Source organism: Perognathus longimembris, chromosome 5, assembly GCF_023159225.1.
Source record: "Perognathus longimembris pacificus isolate PPM17 chromosome 5, ASM2315922v1, whole genome shotgun sequence".
NCBI lineage: Eukaryota > Metazoa > Chordata > Mammalia > Rodentia > Heteromyidae > Perognathus > Perognathus longimembris.
Window position 1 is genome coordinate 87180373 of NC_063165.1, and position 23222 is coordinate 87203594.

Here is a 23222-nt window from a genome sequence, read left to right on the forward strand (position 1 = left end):
GCCCCAGTTGCAATAGTTCTAGATAACTTTCTGCCCTAAATTTTGTGCTCGTGTATCAATCTAGATAGATGAATAGAGATAGATAGATAAAATAATCATAGCCAGGCGCTGGTTGCTCACACCTGTAATCCTAGCCTCTCAGGAAGCTGAAATCTGAGGATCATGGTTTGAAGCTGGCCTGGGCAGAAAAGTCCCCTGTGAGCCTCTTATCTCCCGTTAATTACTAAAAAACCAGAAGTGGTGCTCTGATTCAAATGGTAGAGGTAGACTTGAGCACAGAGAGGCTCAGGGACAGCTCCCAGGCCCTGAGTTCAAGCCCCACAATCAACAAAATAATAATAATAATAGTGCTAGCCTGAATAAAATATTTGAAAGGTAAGTTATCATAAGATATATAACAAATTTAAACACAAATGAAAGTAAAAGTAGCTACATCATTGCTTTTCTCCTAGTATAGAAAATCTCCAGTAGTATAATTAAGCTGATTCAATGTTTTTTTTCCCAAACCAACGAAGTTTCTATTTGTTTTAAAGTTAAACAACTGAAAGATTTATAAAGTTATTTTATAATAATAATGTTTAAGTACATTGTTTTGATATTTCTGGATATTATTAAAAATGTTTCCACACTTCATTAACTGCCAGATTGACTGTTGGTTTTTTGGGTGTTTTTTTTTAATTTCTTCTATTAACTTGTTTACTTTGTGTCTAGAAGCCACAGAAGAAGTTTCTTTGGACAGCCCAGAAAGGGAACCCATTCTATCCTCAGAACCATCTCCTGCAGTCACCCCTGTCACCCCCACGGCACTCATTACTCCTAGAATTGAATCCAAGAGTCTGTCTGCCCCTGTGATCTTCGATAGATCCCGGGAAGAGGTATGGGAAAATGGTCGTTTTCTAAAATGTATATGTAAATAGTACTCAGTGTCACTTTCCTGTTAGCCGTTCCTAATCAAAGCCATTCAGGTATTTTAGGAAAACAGCACTGCACTAAAAAAGTTGGGAAATAGAATGATGGATGGATGGATGGATGTAGTACTTGGGATCAAACTTGGGCCCTTGTACACATTAGACAAGAGTTCTATCACTCCCAAGTTTCCTGTTTATTTTTTAAAGAAAAGTTCTATATCAGCTAATGATATGTTCTCATAATTTTGCAGTTTTTTTTAATTTATGAAAAACTGAGGTTTATTTGGCTTGTCATTCTGGAAGGAGCAGTAATTTATTTTTATTGTTACTATTTTTGTGTGTGTATGTGCCGTTCCTGGAGTTTGAACTCAGGGCTCTGGCTTCTTTTGTTCAAGGCTCTTGCTCTCCACTTAACCACACCTCCACCTCCAGCAGTTTATTGGCAGTAAGAGTCTAATGGACTTTCTTGCCCAGGCTAGCTTCAGACCACAGTCTTCAGATCTCCTGAGTAGCTAGGATTACAAGCATGAGCGGTGGCTCCTGGAAGTATCAGTAATTTATAATAAGATGCATTTGGGAAACAATGTTTTAGGACCTGTTTTAAAAGGAAAACAAATATTTAAAAATTGTTTATATAAAATAATTTGTACATAAATATTTCACTAATTTGGCCACAGTTAAGTAAATGACTAGCTAGAGAATAGCTAGAGATTCCATGGGATGAACCTGTAAAAAGAGGTAAAACCTGGGCTGGGAATATGGCCTAGTGGTAGAGTGCTTGCCTAGCATGCATGAAGCCCTGGGTTTGATTCCTCAGCAAATCAAATAGACAGAAAAAGCAGGAAGTGGCGCTGTGGTTCAAGTGGTAGAGTGCTAGCCTTGAGCAAAAGAAGCTCAGAGACAGTGCCCAGGCCCTGAGTTCAATCCTCAGGACTGGCAAAAAAAAAAAGAGGTAAAAACCAAAGAACATTGTTGGAAGTCGTAGACTAGGCTTGGAGGGGAAACAGTAGAGTGCCTTCTGGGATATACTGGCAGTACTTGTTTCTCATTTTAGGTATAGTTGCAAAGATGTTCCTCATTTTGTGAAAGTTTACAGTTAAAATTAATATACTTTTCTATAAGTATATCGTGCTTCAAAACAATTGACTTAAACAGCATATAAGCAGGTAACCCTGCTGGTGCTACCTTGTAATCCTAAAAATCAGGCTGAAGGAAGATCAGGAGTTTGAGGCCATTTTGTGTTACATAGACCCTGAATAAAATAAAAGGAAAAATTGAGGGGATAAGCATTTTTCTACATGTGAGGAATTCCAAACACATTTTTTTCCTCTCCAAATGATCCTTATTTGTGTTTTGTTTTCACAGTCAGCAAATGATAACAACACTTTGGTTTTTTTTCAGAAATGGGAATGCTAAGTGGCTTTTAATGTGGGTTATTGTGACAGTAACTCAAGTAGAACATAGATGAGAAAAATTAAAATTACTAGTATTGTGATAGTAATACAAATTGGAAATTTTAATACCAAAATTAAATGTACTACTCTAGATTGAAGAAGAAGCAAATGGAGACATGTTTGATATAGAAATTGGTGTGTCAGACCCAGAGAAAGTTGGTGAGTAATTATTTATTTCATATTTTTTACTCGTTTGACTGTTAAGTCTTGTCTTGCCCTTTTTTCTGATTAAACATGTAATTACAGTGTGAAAATGACACTTTAAAGCATTTTGTTTTACTTATTTTTATTGTGCTAGGTATCAAATGCAGAATCTCGTACATGCTAGGCAAAGCCCTACCATGAGTGAATACCAACTGAAGCTTATGTGTTTTTTTTTAATAGTACTTGATTTTCCTTACAGGTGATGGCATGAATGCTTACATGGCATACAGAGTAACTACAAAGGTGAGCCTTTTTGTCGCTGTGTGTGGTGGATAATAGATAGTCTTTAAGATGGAAGTGAGCCTTTATAAAGGTTACTGTCTCACAAAGATTGCCAAGAGCTTTGTACCATGGGTTGTGAGTGATTTGATAGTGTTGTGTGAGTATATAGGAAGAAAACTAACCCAGACTTGAGTGTCAGGCAAGGCTTCTTAGGGAGGAAGTTCTTCCAAGCCAAACAAAGGTGAGAAAGAAATATGTCAAATCCAGAATTTAAGAAAGCATCAGCCTTCTAGAAGTGGGTCATGCTGAATTATTTGGCAATGATCTTCAATGCGATGTAATGAGCAGCCACATTGAGATATTTGATGTGGTCCTAAGTATTAAAGAGAGGGAGACAAGAACATGACAGTATTCAAATTTTGTTAAAACTATCTCTGTCCTCAGTATGAATTGAAAGGTCAAAGTAGATGTAGAGTTCAGGATTGTGCCAGCTAGGATGCCATTACAATCATTAAATGATTGTAGGCCTTCAAATCTTAAAAAAGATCTACTGTGGCAATCCCTGCTTTGAAAGAAGTAATGTTTGTACCAAGGAAATGACTCTGGAAATGAGCAAAATAAATGGATTTTTGAGGTATGGAGAAAGTTGAATCAAAAGGATTTGACTATAAGAAGTAAGGAAGAGGAGTGTTTAAGTTGCCAACTAGGGAAATTTTGCAATTGGTGGAGAGACACGATGAGGAGGAACACAGTGAGAATGGGGTTTGTTAAACACCTTATGGTGGCAGATCTCATTGCAAGCACTAGGGTATAGTAGTAAACAACAAAAACAAGTGCTTTTGTCTTGGGGAACTCATGTTCAAGTGGGAGAAAATACAGTAAGTTTGAGGTGCCAGTGAGATTTAACTAGAGTGATGCTAGATGTGAAAATACTGGATTGAAACTTAGAAGCTCTGGGCCATAAGATTTAAGAATCATTAGTTGGTGGCTCAGGCTTATAATCCTATCTACTCAGGAGGCTGTGGTCTAAGGATTGAGGTTCAAAGCCAGCCTGGCAAGAAGGTTTGTGAGATACTTTTATTTCCAGTGAACCACCAAAGAGCTCTAAGCAGAACTGTGGTTCAAAGGTCAGGGCACTAGTCTTGAGCACAAAAGCTCAGAAACATTACCCATACCCTGAGGTCAAACTCTAGGACTGGCAGGCACACACAGACACCCCCCCTCCCCCCCCCCCCCACACACATACACAGAATCATTAGTGTAACTGTGGTTGAGTGGATAAATCATTTTAGCTATGGATGAAGTTGGTCAATAGAGTAAAATAATATTTTCTATCCTCTTAAGGTTTGAAAAAAAAGGAAAAGAAATCCATTGATTTAGGGCTTTGAAATCTGTGTGCCACAATGTATATCCTCTATATTTTTTCTCAGAGTACTCTGTATGTATGTGTGTGTTGACAATTATGTAGAGCATTAACTTGTAGATAATTGGGTACTATTGAAATTCTTAATGCCTATTCTTCATTTGTAGACTTCTCTTTCCATGTTCAGTAAGAGTGACTTTTCAGTTAAAAGAAGATTCAGTGACTTTCTTGGTTTGCATAGCAAATTAGCAAACAAGTATTTGCATGTTGGTTACATTGTGCCACCAGCTCCAGAAAAGAGTATAGTAGGTAAGCATGAATTAAAAATAATCTTTTGTTATTTTTACTAGTTCTATTTTAACTGCAAAAATGTGTAGATTCCATAAATCACTCTCATAATGTCTAGAAATTGAGAATTTAAACATTCTATTTCGTTTTATTTTCTAACACATCAGACTTTGGGTGTTGAATATTGTAAACCACAACTTTTAGGATCATTAGAATACCATTTTATTGAGTCCTTCCTAGGATATTGTTTGATTTAGCTTTGTACATAAACAAGCTGTCTCAGATCCTCTCATTTTATTTCATACCTCAGTTTTTCTAGCAAGTTCTAGACCAGTTGAGGTTAGATAGTGAGACTGTTGCAAAAACCACAAAACAACAGAAAAACTCTTTCATTTCTACTTGTACCAAGAATAAACACTTAGTTTAAAAAATGCAGCCTAGGTGCTTGTGTCTCATGCCTATAATCTTACCTACTCCGGAAGCTAAGATCTAGGGATCATGGTTTGAAGCCAGCCCAGACAGACAAAATTTTGAGACTCTTGCCTCCATTTAACTAGCAAAAAGCCAGCCCGGGGAGCAAAGCTCTGAGTTCAAGCCCTAGTACTTGAAAAAAAATGACATAAGATGACTCTTCTTAACCCAACTACTAAGACACCTGTCATCTCTTAAAGTTCAGTAGTATTTTTCTTGTTTCATTTTTCATTGTGATTATTAAAATACTTTAAGTTTCAAATGAATTTTGCTGAAAATAATTTTATTGGTATCTTTTTTGAAACCTGGCATATTTAGATTACAGTTTTTGTGTTTTTTTTGCCAGTCCTGGGGCTTGAACTCATGGCCTGGGCACTGTCCCTGGCTTCTTTTTGCTCAAGGCTAGCACTCTGCCACTTGAGCCACAGCGCCACTTCTGGCCATTTTCCGTATATGTGGTGCTGGGGAATCGAACCCAGGGCTTCATGTATGTGAGGTGCGCACTCTTGCCACTAGGCCATATTGCCAGCCCCAGATTACAGGTGTTTTTTTTTTTAGTTTATAAATGTAATCAAATGGTTTTTTAACTTTTGGTTTCAAAGGGTGTGTATTGTACTCACGCACATGCATGTATGTGTGTATGATGTTCTGGGAGCCCAAACTCAAGGCCTTAAGCATGGCTAGGCAAATGTTCTCCTGCTAACCTTACATTCTTAATTTTATTCAAGACACTAAAAGAGCTTTTGCTCTTGTGGGCTATATCTTTTGAATTTTCATTCATTAATAAATAAACTCACATTGAACAGTCTTGGTGGAAATAATTTTTGTAAGACAAAACATTTCCTAAGACTGTTTAGGTTTCTGGTTTGGTTTGGTTTTGTTACACATCTCTAATCTCTGGTTTAATTAGAAGTATGATTACACATCTTTAATTCCAGCAGTCAGGAACCAGAGGAAGAAGGATGTTGATTTGAGACCACGTAGACTGTATATTGAGCTTCACCCTGTCTCAGACAGACAAAATTGGATTCAGTTTGTTGTGACCTATCATATCACATGATTTTTATAAAACTCCCAGAAATTAAGAACAAGCATAGTAGCTTAATCCCATTATGAAAAGAGACCTTGTAGCTCCTACAAAAAGATATCTAAAAACTCCAGATGGTCTGAATATTCTGAACTCCAGATAAGAACTCTTGTCCAAGGGTTGGGAATATGGCCTAGTGGTAGAGTTCTTGCCTTGTAAATATGAAGTCCTGGGTTCGATTCCTCAGCACCACATACACAGAAAAAGCCAGAAGTGCTGCTGTGGCTCAAGTGATAGAGTGCTAGCCTTGAGCAAAAAAGAAGCCTCAGGCCGAGTCCAAGCCCCAGGACTGGCAATCATTCAATCAATCAATCAATAAAATATAGTAAAAAAAAAAAACCAAAACCCTGTGCTATCCAGGCCTGGTGGTTCACACCTGTTGTCCCAGCACTCAGGAGCCTAAAGCAGGAAATTCAGTGTAGTCAAGAGTCTTCGTTCTCAAAATGTTACCTTTTGTTAAACTAATAAGTCATGTGTTAATCGTTCTATAGCTTTTTGCTTTTGTTATTCTTCAGATAAGATGTCACATTTTGGCCAGGGCTAGCCTCAGACCTCTACTCCTTTCTAACTGTGACTCCTGAACAGCTGAGATTTTGGTCATCACCACAGTGCCCTCCTTGCTGACTTTTTGCACAAGCTGGCTTTGAATTGTGATTCTTCCATTCTCTGATTTCTGAATATCTGGGATTAAAGACATACACTGTCATGTGTGACCCTACATCATCTTTTTTTTTTAATTAAATTTTATTGACAAGGTGATGTACAGAGGGGGTATAGTTACATAATAAGGTAGTGGGTACGTTTCTTGTCATATTTGTTACACCCTTGTTTTTCTTTCCCTTTCCTAGTTCAGGTAAGCATATATACAATATCCATTGTACCAAAATCATACACAGTAACCACATGGGTACGCCAAAGGAAATTCACCTAGAACATTAAACATAAGGACAACAATAAAATCCTCCTGTTTTCTTCTCTTTGAGTTCATTTTGCTGAATATGTGCAATTAAAGACATATACCTCTATGCGTGACCCTATATAATCTTTTTAAAAAAATGTTTGCTTGTTTATTTATTGTACCAGCCTTGAACTCTTATCTGTTTTGCTAGTCCTGGGGCTTGCACTCAGGGCCTGGCCAATATCCCTGTACTTTTTTCCCCTCAAGACTAGCACTCTATAGCCTTGAGCAAAAAGAAGCCAGGGACAGTGCTCAGGCCCTGAGTTCAAGGCCCAGGACTGGCCAAAAAAAAAAAAAAAGACTAGCACTCTAGGCACTCTACCACTTGAGCCATAGCTTCCCTTTCAGTTTTTTGTGGCTAGCTAGAGATAAGAATCTCAGGGACTTCCTGCACCAGGCTGGCTTTTAACCAAAATCCTGAGATCTCAGCCTCTTGAGTGGCTGGGATTACAGGTGTGAGCCACTGTCACCCAGTCTTAATCCATTTTTTAAATTTTTTTTTTGTCAGTCATAGGGCTTGAACTCAGGCCTAGGCACTGTCCCTGAGCTTTTGTGCTCAAGGCTAGTGCTCTACCACTTGGAGCTACAGCTCCACTTGTGGTTTGGGGTTGGTTAATTGGAGGTAAGTCTCAACTCAATCAGTATCCTCAGATCTCAACCTCCTGATTTGCTAGGATTATAGCCATGAGCCACCAGCACCCAGCTATTTTTAAGGGCTCTTTTTGAGATAGCATAAGCATATGTCCTTTGCCTATTTAATTTAATGGCTCTTAATGCATTCAGAATTGAGTATGTACTACTGAAATTACTTTCAATGTTATTTCATCCAGAAGGGATCCAGTAACCCTATTTTCCTGAGCACAGCCCTATGCATTTTTCTTAGTTCATTTGCCTACTGAACATGTTTCACATAAAGCAAATCATGTTGTATGTACTTCTTTGTGACATGCCTCTTCCATTTAGTATTCTTTTGTTTGTTTGTTTGTCCTGGGCCCTGAACCCCAGGCCTGGATGCGCTCCCTGAGCTCAATTGCTCAAGGCTAGCACTCTACCACTTTGAGCCACAGCTCCACTTCAGGTTTTCTCGTGGTTAATTGGAGATATGAGTCTCACAGACATTCCTGCCCAGGTTGGCTTTGAGCCTGGATCCTCAGGTGTCAGCCTGTTGAATACAGGTGGGAACTACTAAGCTTTAATGTGCTTGTTTTTTAAAAGACGTTGCCAGGTCCTGGCATATCTATATCAGTACTTCATTTACACACACACACACACACACACACACACACACACACACACACACACACGGTTTTTTATTAGATTAGTTGTAGAGGGAAATTTCATAGTTACATTATACATGTTTACAGTGTGTTCTAATCATCTCACTCCCTCTATCAGTCACCCTTCTTCCCTTACTCCCTTCCCAAAACAATTTCAGTAAGTTTTGTTGTTTCTTTGTTGGTCTATTCTCATAGTAGTGAACAATCGATTTTGGCCATATTCATCCTCTTTCAAAATGCATTTCAAAATTCTTCTTTTTTTCTTTTTCTCCACAGAATTGACTTTTAATATTTTGTAAGTTTTGTGCTTTTTATTTCTATTTTTGTTTTCTGGTGCCAGAACAGGGGCTTTGGGCCTCAGAGTGTGTCCTCTACCTAAGCCATGCCTCCAGTTCTGGCCTTTTGCTAGTTCAAATTGGAGATAGAAGCTCTAGGATTTGTCAGTCCAGACTGTCTTTAAACCTGGATCCTCAGATCTCAGCGTCCAGATTAACTAGGATTACATGCATGAGTTTACTGGCACTGGCAGAATGTATTTCTAAAAGGGAGAAGAATGAGGAAATAACAGGAAAATGTGTAGTCTAACATTTTAGTTTTAAAATAGAAATTGCCAAAATAGAAATAACTAATGTAATGGTTTGTGTGTGTGTGCTGGAAATTGAACCAAGACCCTCGTGCATGTTAAACATATGAACTACCACTGGACTATTTCCCCAGCCTAATTAACATGACTGTTTTGGTTTTTGCCAGTCCTGGGGCTTGAATTTAGGGCCTGAGCACTGTCCCTGGCTTCTTTTTGCTCAAGGCTAGCACTCTGCCACTTGAGCCACAGCACCACTTCCGGCTTTTTCTATATATGTGGTGCTGGGGAATCGAACCCAGTGCTCCATGCATGCTAGGCAAGTACTTTGCCACTAGGTCATATTCCCATCTCCTAGTTAACATGATTTTTGCTTTTAAAATTTGAAGTATTTCAAATGTCTCTATTAGAGAGTTTGTTCTTTACCTATTATAAAACCACCTTACTGGGGACCATCATGGTTTCACCTACTTAGGAGGCTGAGGTAGGAGGATCCCTTGAACTCCAGCCTTCAAGGCCAGCTTGTGCAACAAGCAAGACCCTGTGTCAAAAATAAAGCCCAAAAAAAATCCCCACAAACAAGTAAAAACCTCAGCATCCCAGCTGCGGGAATCCAGAACATGTTCTTGTAGTAGGGAATGCACTTAACAAATTCATCAGGTACATTTTTTATCTTCATTTCTGTCATCCAGAAAGTAAAGAACATTGTTTACTGCTTATAAAAATAAAAATGTGAATTGAGCATCAAATTGCTTATTCAGAAATTCTGCTGTGAACACTGGAATGTAACAGTATTGCGGTTGGGGATTTGGCTCCATGCTAGAGTGCTACACCATGCATGAGGCCTGGGCTGGACACTTTCACAAAGAGGAGAATATTCCTGAAATAAGCATAAAATATATAGACAAGCTTGGACGTGAGCTTTTCTATAAATAACATATGGGTCAAAAACTCCACAAAACTCATGCTTTATGCCATATTCTAGGGATTTATTTACAAAGAAGCGGTGTTAACTTTGCATGAAATTTAACCCCTCAAAGCAGCACCTCTTTAACATAGTTAAAACCTTAGGAGATTTTTTTTTAACAAGTTCAAACTCGAAGTGTACAATTTAAACCCTGACTAAGTGATTACAAGTCTTTTTCACCGTGGTCTGAAATAATGGTGAATCTCACTCAACTTTTTCAAAGGTATGACCAAGGTTAAAGTAGGTAAAGAAGATTCATCCTCCACCGAATTTGTGGAAAAAAGGAGAGCAGCCCTCGAAAGGTAATTCTGTGTTCAGTACTTTATGATGCATGTGCTTTATTTGAGAAATACAAATCTATGTTTTACTGTTTAATTTTGTTTCAAAAACCTAATTTACAAAATCGCTTTTTTCAACTGGGCTCTGGTGGCTGACCCTGTGTAATCCTAGTTACTCAGGAGGCTGAGATCTGCAGACTGCAGTTCAAAGCCAACCTGGACAGAAAAGTCTCCAGGAGACTCTTTTTTTGTTTTTGTTGCCAGTCCTGGGGCTTGAACTCAGGGCCTGAGCACTGTCCCTGGCTTCTTTTTGCTCAAGGCTAGCACTCAGAGACTTGAGCCACAGCGCCACTTCTGGCTTTTTCTATATATGTGGTGCTGAGGAATCGAACCCAGGGCTTCATGTATACGAGACAAGGACTTTACCACTAGGCCATATTCCCAGCCCCTCCATGAGACTCTTATCTCCATTAACCACCAGAAAACCAGAATTGATGGTATAGCTCAAGTGGTAGAGCGCTAGCCTTGAGCTGAAAAGCTCAAGGGCAGAGCCCAGGCCCAGAGTTCAAGCCCCACAACTGACCCCCCCCCCCAATTTCTTCTTTCTGCAATACAGTACTGTATTTGAATTGCTTTTATTAATCCTCATTAATGGTCTAACAAAATGACATCAATTTTTGCACTAGCTACAAGGAAAAGAATGATTTGAGGATAGAATTATACCCTAGATGTAGTCATTAAGAGCACTAAGAAATTATGTGTGTAAGAAGAAAATATGAAGGTTGTGGTTACAGAAAAGAGTTGAGACCAATATTAGAAGTCAAGTGTGGTGAAATAATACAGTTCTAAATGTTTTATTAGAAAAAACTAAATGGTAGAATTATGTCTGAGAGTCAGAAATTACCCAGGAAAAGGATTTAAATGAAGTTAAGAAAAGTTTAGCCATTAGAATTGATTGTTTTGTGAGAGTCGTTATAGACAGAATATTTTTAAGAATAAAGGTACATAACATTCCCTCTTGATTTCACTTAATTCCTCCTGAAAATGTAACCATTACCCTTTGAAAAACCTTTCAAGTCTTATTTTTCTATGAGTAAATTTGAAATATTTCAGATGGCATGCTTGATAAGGTACTTAATGAAGATTTATTGTACCAAGGACATATAATTTGAGTCTGCCTTTTCTTTCTAACTTGACTACATTGGATAGTACATTCTATATCTTGGTGTTGTATTAAACATTGAGAGTATTAAGGGGATATTGAAACTTTGCTTAGTATTTGTGTAAAGCCATTTTTCTTTACTGGTAAATGTTACTTATTAAATGCTACTTTAGTGCAATTAGCAGTTAAAAGAAAAAAGAAAGAAGCAGTATATAATGTGATAACAAAATTGATTTTCCATTAGGAAAAAAATGAAATATAAGCAGAAAGTTGTAGATCAAAGGAACTTAAATAATTCTTTAAGTTTTACTCTTTTTTTTTCAAATTCAAATTTGGTTCCTGTGCAATTTGTTTTTTAATGTGTACAAGATTTTAAAACTGCATTTTTTTCAAACTCACTTTAATGTTATTTTTTTCTGAATAATTATTGTCAAAGTGATGTACAGAGAGGTTACAGTTTTGTACGTAAGGGAGCAGGTAACATTTGTTACCTCCTCCCTTATTTCCCCCTTAATGTTATTTTAGAGTTTATATACAGTAGGGTTATATTTACATACATCAGATAATAAGTAAATTTCCTTTAGTACTGTGTCATCTGTTCCCTCATTCTCTCCCAGTTCCTCCCTCCTGTCTCAACTCAGAGTTGCATAGTTCACTTTCATCAATATCCAGTGTACTCCACTGCTGTACTTTTTCACCCTCCCCCCCATTCTCTGCCCTCTGCCCCCCCCCCACAGATGTGCACATGAATACCCTGTATAATATAAGGTAAAGAATATGGAGTCATCAGAAAAAGAACAAATTAAGAAAAAAGTCCTTTGGTTCCGTATCTTTGGACTTGGTTTCAATACGTATATTATTTTATATGCATATGAAGAGGTACTTGGGTATTCAGCCTGTGTTTCTCCCCTAAGACTATCTTCTTTTGGTCTCACTGTATGTGAGTATCTAGAATCCTGTGTAATTTGTCATATCCCAGTGCATTTTAGATCTAACTTCCGCATATCAGGGAGATAATGTGTTGTTGCTTGTCTCTCTTAGCTTGGCTTACTCACTTAACGTTATTTGTTCTAGTTCCATCCATTTCCCTGAAAATTATATTATTTTATTCTTTCCAAAGGTTATGTAAAATCCCATTGTATGTAGGTACCACACGTTTTTGGATCCACTCATCAGTTGTGTGGCATCTGGGTTGTTTGCATACCTTGGCTATTGGGAATAGTGCAGCGATGAAGATGGATGTGCAGGTGACCCTATCCTATACATCCATGCTCATAGTGCTCCGCGTGGATGCCAAGGAGTGGTGTGACTGGATCGTAGGGAATGTCTATGCTTAGTTTTTAAAACTGCATTCTTTAAAATCCTTTAGCATGTCTTGTTTCTCTAAGTGGCTTTCATATAGTGTTCGGAGGATTTATTAAACATTAGAACCAAGCATAATATGTTTGTTCAACTTAGAGAACCAAGATAACTATTTTTAATGAAAGTCTAAACCTCGGGCATTAAAATAGCTAGCAAGAAAAGACTGATTAAGTATCCCATCTTGGTACACAGTAAAGTAAGCTGGGAGTGAGAAGCCACTCCTGTAATCCCAGCACTGGGGAGACTGAAGCAAGAGGATGAGGAATTCTGGGATGGCCTGTGCTAAATGGAAGGCTGCTTTGACAGAGATAGGCAGACAGAGGCATATAAAGATACAGCTCAGGCTGGGAATATGGCCTAGTGGCAAGAGTGCTTGCCTCCTATACATGAAGCCCTGGGTTCGATTCCCCAGCACCACATATATAGAAAACGGCCAGAAGTGGCACTGTGGCTCAAGTGGCAGAGTGCTATTCCTTGAGCAAAAAGAAGCCAGGGACAGTGCTTAGGTCCTGAGTCCAAGGCCCAGGACTGGCAAAAAAAAAAGATACAGCTCACTTGGTTTTCTAGAGGGTACTTCACACCTTATGAGCTAATAGTGAGTTCATTTCAGTATTAAGGACAATCAGTTCTCAGCTTTTTGATTGAGATTAGACTTAAGAATGCAGTTCAGTAAATACCAACTCAGATATTTAGAGGAACATGATAATAGTATACAAAATTTAAAATTGCTTTTCAGTTGAAGGCTACACAATCCTTCACTTCTCTTGTAACCTCAGTCAAGTTACTATGAGTGAATTATTTAATACTGTGTTCATTTAAGGTATGACAGTTAATACAGATTAATTAATCTATTCTTTCATATCAAAGAATTTGGAGGGTAGCAGACTGTTGAGGAATACCTAATTCATCAGGAAATACTTTCATTTGCTTTTGATACCTAGAATGCAACTATTTTTCTTTCATCAATCTTCTGACAAAGGTCTTAATTAACTACAGTAGTATCCAGATTGGTCTCCCTGTTTCCATCTTTGGTAGTTCTCATTTTTAATTTAGCAGCTAGAATAATCCTCTTACTACATAAATCAGGTCACACTAACTCCTGATTTCATTCAGAAAGCCCAGCGGACAGCAAGCCCCATGCATGCCAGAGCCGTCTCCTCTCCACTGAGCTCACTCACGTGCTTTGAACCACACTGACCTTTCAGTACCCCAGGTATTCTTTTTCTACCTTTTTTCCCAGGGGTCTGCATGGCCAATTCCAATTCCTCTTTCAAGTTTAAATGGTCAGATATTATTGTCCAGTGAAAAAAAAATTTTATTTTTGGCATTCTGACATAGTTATTTGTTTATCTATTTTGGGTTTTTTGTTTGGGATTGGTTTGGTTTGTGTTTTGGTTTTTTTGCATTTTTTGTTTTGAGACAGAGTCTTGCTCCCAGTTCTCTTTCCTTTGTCAGAATTACAGATGCACCGCATTTGGCCTAATCTATTTTAATTATCACCAGCCACATTTTACACACTTGCTCCTAGGTGCCCTATTTTCTATTCTCATACTGTATAATGTATATTTTAATTGCTTATAGCTTATTATCTGTCTTGTGTCAAAGAGTAAGCTTCACTGGGCAATGTGTATTAGTGGCTCAGAATTACTAATGGTCTGACATATAAGTGTTCAGAAAATATTTGCTGAATGAACAAATGAATACCACTCAAAACCCAGGATCATCCTGCCTTTTTGTTCTCTCACTGTTAGCATTTGCATTTAAGTTTAATGTAACAGATTTTTTTTCATTATTTACAGAATACTTTATTAGTTTCTGCAATCAAACCCACATAGATGAGACTTTACTTATTTAATACAGTACCCTACCCTGTACAAATGGAAAAATCCAATTTTATAAACCAATTTGACTTGTAATTTCTATGCAACAACATCAAGTCAATGGAGAGGGAAACTGAGATACTATTTCCAAAGTTGATACCACAGTTTCCAAAAACTCAAATTATGTATATGTTTGTGTGTTCATATTAAAAGATCAGTAAAGCAGTATATTCCATGTCAATTGTAGCAAGAGCTATTCCAAGTTCTATAGTCATCTAAACAAAATTAAAGTCATTCAAGACCCTCCATTAATAGAAAAACAAAAATCAAAACCTCAGAAAAAAAGTTCTCTTATCGTTGTGGCACCGGGCTTTTTGGGGGACTGTCGTGGGGCTTGAACTCTGGGCCTGGCGCTGTTCCTGAGCTCTTTAACTCAAGGCTAGCTCTCTTCCACTTGAGCCACAGTGCCACTTCCAGTTTTCTGGTGGTTAGTTGGGAGATAAGAGTGTCACAGACTTTGCTACCTGGGCTGGCTTTGAACTGCGATCTACAGGTCTCAGCCTCTTGAGTAGCTAGGATTACTGGCATGAGCCACTGGCACCTAGCTCTAGCATTATTTTTGTATTGGCTTCTTAGTCATCATCTGGGAAGAAATCATTCTTGAGTAACATCATTAACTAATAACAGCTCCAATAAAGCACAGTCGGTACTACATACCAAAAGTCAGTACAAGGTGTTTTACATTAAGAGATGTGATACATCACTGTCCTACAGATGTAATCCTAAAGGAGACAATTGAAAAGGCATGCCTGGATTCTGATTTGATTCTACCTTTCCAGCAGAGGGCCTAAGGAATGGTAATGACACAGCTCTCTATAAAGAAATGTAGAGAACTATTTTTAACTTTGTTGGTCTCAGGTATTGTTTATAACCTCTTTATTTTGTATTGTTTTTAGTGAGTAAATAGGAACTTGAAAGCCCTATGAAATAGTGTCAATTATTAGTAATCTTTGCTTGAAAAAAATCTGAAGAACAGTTGCTTACTTGCTGCCTTTATTGTGTCTGTAATTTTTGCCAGTTCCATGTATCTCCCAGTCTGTCTTCTGATGGTTCTATTTCTCATCCTTTTTTTTTTTTTTTTCTGTCATGTTACTTGAACTCAAGGCCTGGGCACTGTCCTGAGCTTTTACACTCAAGGCTAGCACTGTACCACTTTGAGCCACAGCACCACTTCCAGTTCTCTGGGATTCATTGGAGATAAGAGTCTCAGACTTTCCTGCGCATGATGCCTTTCGAACTGTGATCCTCAGGTCTCAGCCTCCTGAGTAGCTAGGATTACATGCATGAGCCACCAGCACCCAGCTCCTCATACTTTTTTATGTCTTTATTTTCCGTTTCTTTTTAGTTAGTCTTCCATGTAGCCCTTAACAAGAAAGAAAGTTTTACTGTCTTTTTCCCATAATATTATTTTCCACAGTTGATTTCATTATAGAGCAATGTATGCAACAGAATGAAAAAAAGTGGACCAACTGATTTTTGTTAATACAAGGCTTATCAAAGTTAAACCAAGTTTATTTCTTGAAGAATTTTTCAGGCATTAATATAATGCTGTTAAATATGATTTTTCAAGAGAAATATGTATGTAAGTTTATTTCAGACTTTTTGATCATAGAATCAGTGCTTTTACATACTGCTTGAGACAAAATCTGCGTACTTCACTTTGGAAAACTGTTTTAGAATATAAGTAGTATGGAACCAACCCAGATGCCCCTCAGTTGATGAGTACATCAAGAAAATGTGGTACATAACTGTAATGGAATTCTATGCCTCTATCAGAAAGAATGACACTGTCTCATTTGTAAGGAAATTGAAGGACTTGGAAAAAATCATACTAAGAAGTGAGCTAGACCCAAAGAAACGTGAACTCTGTGGTTTCCCTCAGAGGGAATAATTAGTTCCACACGTCTTGGATTGTCCTAGCAGAAGATCACAGTAGCCCAGTAGCTAGGCCCTTATGAACACATAAGATGATGCTAAGTGAAATGGACTTCATGTTATGGAGACAAGTGGTGTATCACTGTTGTAGTTATTTTCAACATGCCATATGAAATGGCGCCCTTCTTTTTTTTTTCTTCTCGTATTCCCTTCCCGTGATTTTACCCCCTGATCTCACTGTAACTGATTTTGGTACCCTGGATATTGTATATACGTGTATTGGAACTAGTGTTGGAAAAGGGAATGTCAAAATCAAGAGACAAAGGATAAAAAAGACACAAACCAATGCAACAGCAATACTTAACACAACCATATGGTGCAAACCAACTGAAAAACTCGTGGGGGGGCGTGGGGAGGGGTGAAGTGGGAGGGGGAGGGGGGAATAAGGGAGGAGGTAACAAGTTGGATAAGAAATGTACTGCCTTACATATGAAACCGTAACCCCTTTGTACTTCACTTTGACAATAAAGAAATATATATATATGAATATAAGTAGTATTAGGTATTTCCATTTGTTTGAAATAATTGAATGTTTCTTAGATTGAGTGCTAGATGCTTTATCATTCTTCCCACTTGTTCATTTTACCAGTGTTTGCTAGCTCTACGGTAACCACTTAAGACACAAGTAGTATGAAGTATAAACAACTAAATAGCTTACCTAATAGTGTTGGGAGACTTCCAAGTTAAGATTATAAGTTAAATTCCAGTGGGAAAATACTGACATTTCTTATACTTCTAAGAATGTTCTCACTACATCTGCTTTAGCTGTATAATAAAGGGAGAAGTTTTTAACTGCATTATATATTATATTCCACATATCTAGTCAATGTTCTGTTTTATTACAGTTGTTCATGTGGGCTAACAACTGAAAATTGAGTTTATACTATGCCATATGTCTATTTAAATGTATAAAACAAATTACCTTTTAAACATGGCAGTCATTGTAACCATTGTATAGAATTTGGTTCTTGAGAAGGTTTTTGTGGGGTTTTTTTCTCCTGAAACTTTACAAACTTAGGAATATTTTATCTTATTTTAAAAAATGGAAGCCAGGCACAGTAGCTGTACACCTGTAATCGTAGCCCCTCAGCAGCCTTGAAATCAGGAGTGTATGGATTTTAATTCATCTTGGCAGAAAAATACTTGAGATTCCAGCTCCAAAATTACTTGGGGAAAAAAAAAATTGGAGGCATAGCTCAAGTCGTAGACCACCAACCCTGAAAGTAAGCTGAGCAAGGGCAAAAATCCTGAGTTCAAGCCCCAGTACTGGGGAAAAAAAATTTACTGACTTCAGGGCTGGGAATGTGGCTTAGCAGCAGAGTGCTTGCCTTGCATGCATGAAGCCCTGGGTTTGATTCCTCAGCACCACATACACAGAAAAGGCCAGAAGTGGTGCTGTGACTTAAGTGGTAGAGTGCTAGCCTTGAGAAAAGAAGCTCAGGGACAGTGCCTAGGCCCTGAGTTCAAGCCCCAGGACCGGCAGAATAAATAAATAAATAATAAAGCTATGTTATCTGTGGAGTAAACATTATAACTAAAATCTTTCTGTATGCAGTCATTTCTGGGTTAAGGTAATTTTTTAATAATTAGAGGAGTCATTGAGAATTATTAAATAGTTGCTAGTTTTTTCTTTTATGAAATGATAATTGCTAATTTACTGTGAATGGCAATCAAATGTGAACTTTTCTAGTAAAGAAAAAATTGAACGATTGACTCATCATCAATCAAAAACCAAAGCTCATTGTGATCATTCAAATCTGACAAGCAGAAACATTGGTGCAGTTTCCCAGTTTGGTGATAATATGAAAACATGTATCTTAGGTCTCTAAAATTAAAATTATAACTAAGAACATAATAATTTCACCCAAAAATAAAATCATTAAAGTAAGTCATATATCATCCAACAACCCTAAAACTTTATAGCAAGAAATTTGTTACTTTATTTCTCCCCATTTTTGTCCTCACCCTACTCAACCTCTTCCACTTCCTGTCGCATAATTTTTGTTTGTATGTGCTGGTACTGGTGTTTGAACTCAGGGCCTTTAGCTCTCCCTTTGCTTCTTAAATCAAGGTTCATTCACACAGCTCCCCTTTTTGTTTTTTTGCTGGATAATTGAAAGTGAGGGTCACAGGCACATTTTTCTGGTTGGGCTGGTTTGGACCCACAATTCTCAGATCTCAGCCTCCTGAGTAGCTAGGATTACAGATGTGAGCTACCAGTGCCTGGTCTCTCTTCATATAATCCTTTTTAAGAGAAATGGCTTATTCCAAAAGGTGAGAAAAAAGCTTTTTAATTATTAAATTGCTATAAGATTCTAAATTGAAAGCATATAAATAGACAAACATTGAATACCTTTTCATGTAGTTTTAATTTCTGGGTTTTTTTTGTTAAAATATTTAAAATGAAATGCAGTTAATTAAGGAGCAATTTTACTATTAAATCTAGGTATCTTCAAAGAACAGTAAAACATCCAACTTTGCTTCAGGATCCTGACTTAAGACAATTCTTGGAAAGTTCAGAGGTATTATTTCTGTTTTAAATATTTTTCTAAATTTTATAATTTTTAGATAAAATTTTCTAAACTTACATAAATTTTCTCATTTACATTTGTCAATGTATATAAAAAAGGTAATCAAGAATGGGTGAATAGATTGGTTAAAGCAATGCTTGTGTATATGTGATTGTTTTACTTAATATTTTAGTTCTGTGACTAAAGTACTATCAAAATACCTTCATTGTATTGACATATTTTAGAGGACAATCAGCCTTTATCTTCAAAATTTAAAGGCATCTTTAAGAGAGTACATTCTTTGGGGCTTTTTGTTGCTGTTGTTGTTTTTGCCAGTCCTGGGGGCTTGGACTCAGGGCCTGAGCACACTGTCTCTGGCTTCTTTTTGCTCAAAGTTAGCACTCTACCTCCTGAGCCACAGTACCACTTCCAGCCTTTTCTGTGTATGTGGTCCTGAGGAATCGAACCCAGGGCTTCATGCATGCAAGGCGAGCACTGTACTGCTAAGCCACATTCTCAATCCTTTGGATGCTCTTAATTTTAAATTGTTGCTTAGGCATTATGTTGAAACTTGAGAAAAAGCTAAATATATGTTCGTGTGTCTTTTGATTTCTTTTTTAAGGTTTCAAAATGAAAGTAACGTGACTTTAAAATATATACTAAATTACACATGAATTAGATGAATAGCATAGTTATATATTATAAAATTATAAAATAAGTTATAGCCAGGTTGCTCTTTATATGTGGGATTTTTACACATTTGGGGTACTTTAAGGGTGTGTGTGTAGGTAGGGGTCGGTAGGTAGATAGGTAGCTACTTGGGCTTGAACTCAGGGCCTAGTTATTCTCCCCCCTTAGCTTTTTTAAGGCTAGTGTTCTTCCAGTTTTGTTTTGTTTTGTTTTGTTTTGTTTTGGTTAATTGGAGATACAAGTCTCATAGACTTTCTTACCCAGGTTGCCTTGAATTGTGGTTCTCAAATTCAGCCTCCCGAGTAGCTGGAATTATAGGCATGAGCCACCAATGCCCCGCTTAAATCTGGAGTTTTTTTGGTTTTGTTTCAGTCTTGAGATATTTTTTATTGAAAGGCCATGAATTGCCTTCATTTATTGTATCTCCAATCACTGTACTTTTGTGAAAACACTGCCTGCATTTTCTTGTACCCAAAAAAACCCTAAAGATTGTTTCAGCAGTATTGGGAAATATCCAACTTAAATAGCGAAAAAGTACACCATAATAACTGCTTAATAACTGAAATTTGGAGTTTTTAAAAAGTTGAGGATTGTAATTGTTACTGGCTGAGATTTTTTTTTTTAGTTTAGCTGAGACCCCAAATGTGTAAAAAATTCAAACCACACAATCCTAAATAACTGCCAGCATAGGAGATTTTCCTCAAGACTGTCTCTCCTTTGTAATGTTTATTTCTGCTAGCAAACAGGTTGCCAGTGTTAGTGTCCTTGGCAGTTTCTTAATGTATTTTGACAGTGTTTGTTCCATCTAAATGTAAACATGCAGAAAGAAAAGCAAATGGAAAGTCTATTTTTTTAAGTTTTCCTTTGAGAATGTACAAGTAGTGTATTTGAGAAATTAGATCTCACTATTCAAGTGTGTGAGAGTAAAGAAAATACAAACTCTTTTTTTCTTTTCTCTTCTCTTCTTTTCTTATTTTTTTAACTTGGGGGAGGGAGGTCTCTTTGGTGCCCAGTTAAACCTCGAGGCTTTTAACCGGTTTGTTTGCCCTTATTTGTCATTCAATTCCAGCTGCCTAGAGCAGTTAATACACAGGCTCTGAGTGGAGCCGGAATATTGAGGATGGTGAACAAGGCCGCCGACGCTGTCAACAAAATGACAATCAAGATGAATGAATCGGATGCAGTAAGAGCTGATTTTTCGACTTGAATAATGAGATGAATTAATGAGCCCAACAATTGCATTTTAAAGTTGCACAAGTAGAAAATAGGATATTAATTTGTTCATTGAATGTAGTTCTCAGCCACATCAGTTGACCACCATGGTTCTACATGGTTAATTTGTTGCTTTAAAGCAAAGAATGGAGCTTGCTATTGGTAACTTGATTTACAATGGTTTGTTCTTCCTAAATTAGCTCCATTTTTCATTTTTTCTTAGTGGTTTGAAGAAAAGCAGCAGCAATTTGAGAATCTTGACCAGCAACTTCGGAAACTTCATGTTAATGTTGAAGCTTTGGTCTGTCATAGAAAAGGTTTGTCTTGTTACTTTTGTATTTAGTGCCATAAAGCCAATTAAAATACTTTGTTTAAATCTTTACCCCGAAGTTACTTATAAAAGAGAGGAAACAAGGTTAAGAGAATATTCTCTATTTGTTTTATTATTTAAAGATTGTTATTCTATTTTCATCTAATTTCTATTTTGGAAGTAGAAAAACCATAAGCTTATAAAACTTTGAATTTTGGATTGAGGTTGTTACTCATTTAGTTATCTCTTCGTTTAATGTATTTATAATTTACTGAATGATATTTTCTTAGATTATAACTTGAGGTTCAAGAACTGATAATTGATCTTTTTGAGTTTGCTTTGTACTTTTTTTCTGGAAAACCTATTAAAAGTATTTTACTAATTTTCAGACCACATGATTTTTTTTTCTGGCTGTTTGTTGGCTTTCGCTTTTTTTTTTTTTTTAACAATTCATAGGAAATTTTTGAGTTTCAATTACCCCCTCCACACACAGTGAAATTTGGGGGTTTTCTGGTTTGTTTTTAAAGAATGCAAGGCTCTTTATGTAATTTTTCAAATTATTTAAAAAGTTATTTTGTGACATAACCTGTAATTCATTCCCTTAAGAAAATTGACAGAAACTTGCTACTACATTTATCCTATTATTGTAATTTGTCACAGGTTTACCATTCATATCAGGTACCTCTACGGGAATAACTTCTGTGGTTCTTTTAGAGAACTTTAAAAGACATAGAGCAACAGCAATTTCTCAAAAACGTTAATTGTCAGTGGCAGAGCCCATCCGATAACACCTGCTTTTCTTTATCTGAAATACCTGACGTCTTGTGAACAAAAATTCTTTGTGGAGATTTTAATTTTTTTTGTAAACTTTATTTCACCGAAAGAAGACTGTGGATTGACTTGAATTATATGTGTAATTGTACCTTTTTTCCATTAGCCAAAAAATATTCTCACTAAAAATTGCCAACATTTTCAGTGACCTGTCTAATGCCAAAGAATGTGGTATAAACCATAGAGAACCTACTGCTTCTTCTGTTAGAAATGAGTGTTTTGAGTGGGTAGGGAGAAATATGCTAATTAACAGACGTAGCATGATGGGCATGTGCCCTGGCTCTGAGCTCCCTCCCCAGCCCTGCAGGTTCTTCCTGATTTTCTGAGGTCCCTGAGCACTTGGCATTTTCATGTCTCATTGTTGCATGTTCACTAATTTAAAATATTACCAGAGCAATTTGTGAATTAAAGTTTAGAGCGTGTAAATAAATTTAAACAGTAGTTTAAGTATTTATCAGAGAAATAGTTCATGCTTTCTCATTTCAGAACTTTCAGCCAACACTGCTGCCTTTGCTAAAAGTGCTGCCATGTTAGGTAATTCTGAAGACCACACTGCTTTATCTAGAGCTTTGTCTCAGCTTGCAGAAGTTGAGGAGAAGATAGACCAGTTACATCAAGAACAGGCTTTCGCGGACTTTTATATGTTTTCAGAACTGCTTAGTGACTACATTCGCCTTATTGCTGCTGTGAAAGTAAGCCCAGTTTGTGGTCTTTTTTTGCATTCTTTTCTCTTTAGTTGTTTGCTCTAAAAAGAATATGGCTTACTATTGGACACATAACTAAGTACTTTAGTTCTATGTGATACTAGTATGTGTAAAATGCCTTCGGTTTGAGTACCCATAACCTAGTATTTTCTTCCTTTTTGACTTGTATAGTACAGTAGACAGGATTAATATTTTAAGAGGTTTAAGAAACACCTAACAAAGTGAAGAGAATTAATACATTTACTCACAATTCATATGTACAGTTTTGCTAGTGTTTTTATGTTTGTGCATCCTTGCAGTAACTGGTACAACCTACTGGACTTTGTAATCATTACTGAAGCTGACATTGTGGTGAATGTGCTTCCTGGAGGGTTCTTTATTTATGCCCAAATGTGTAATCTCTGGATTAGGTCATAGATTGTAATGGCAAATTATGTTTAAGGATTAGTAATCCAGTTTCTGCATTGTCGGGGAAGTAACTCAGTTAAAATTTTAGTGGTCTATAGGTATTTCCAGTTTCAAACTCCTAAACAGAACTGAATGTTATGTAGTCCATCATATATTTAAAA

The 23222-nt window shown here is 37.0% G+C and overlaps 1 protein-coding gene across 2 annotated transcripts in view; it reads left to right on the plus strand.

Moving 5' to 3' along the window:
• Snx2 (sorting nexin 2) overlaps positions 1 to 23222 on the plus strand; it is a 53804-nt gene that overhangs the window by 22295 nt on the left and 8287 nt on the right. For both annotated transcript variants that reach the window (XM_048347282.1, XM_048347281.1), the window contains exons 3-11: positions 712 to 875; positions 2455 to 2521; positions 2766 to 2809; positions 4319 to 4460; positions 10003 to 10081; positions 18843 to 18918; positions 20666 to 20779; positions 21032 to 21125; positions 22436 to 22641. In XM_048347282.1, coding sequence (XP_048203239.1) covers positions 712 to 875; positions 2455 to 2521; positions 2766 to 2809; positions 4319 to 4460; positions 10003 to 10081; positions 18843 to 18918; positions 20666 to 20779; positions 21032 to 21125; positions 22436 to 22641 — 986 coding nt within the window. The remainder of the gene's footprint in view (positions 1 to 711; positions 876 to 2454; positions 2522 to 2765; positions 2810 to 4318; positions 4461 to 10002; positions 10082 to 18842; positions 18919 to 20665; positions 20780 to 21031; positions 21126 to 22435; positions 22642 to 23222) is intronic.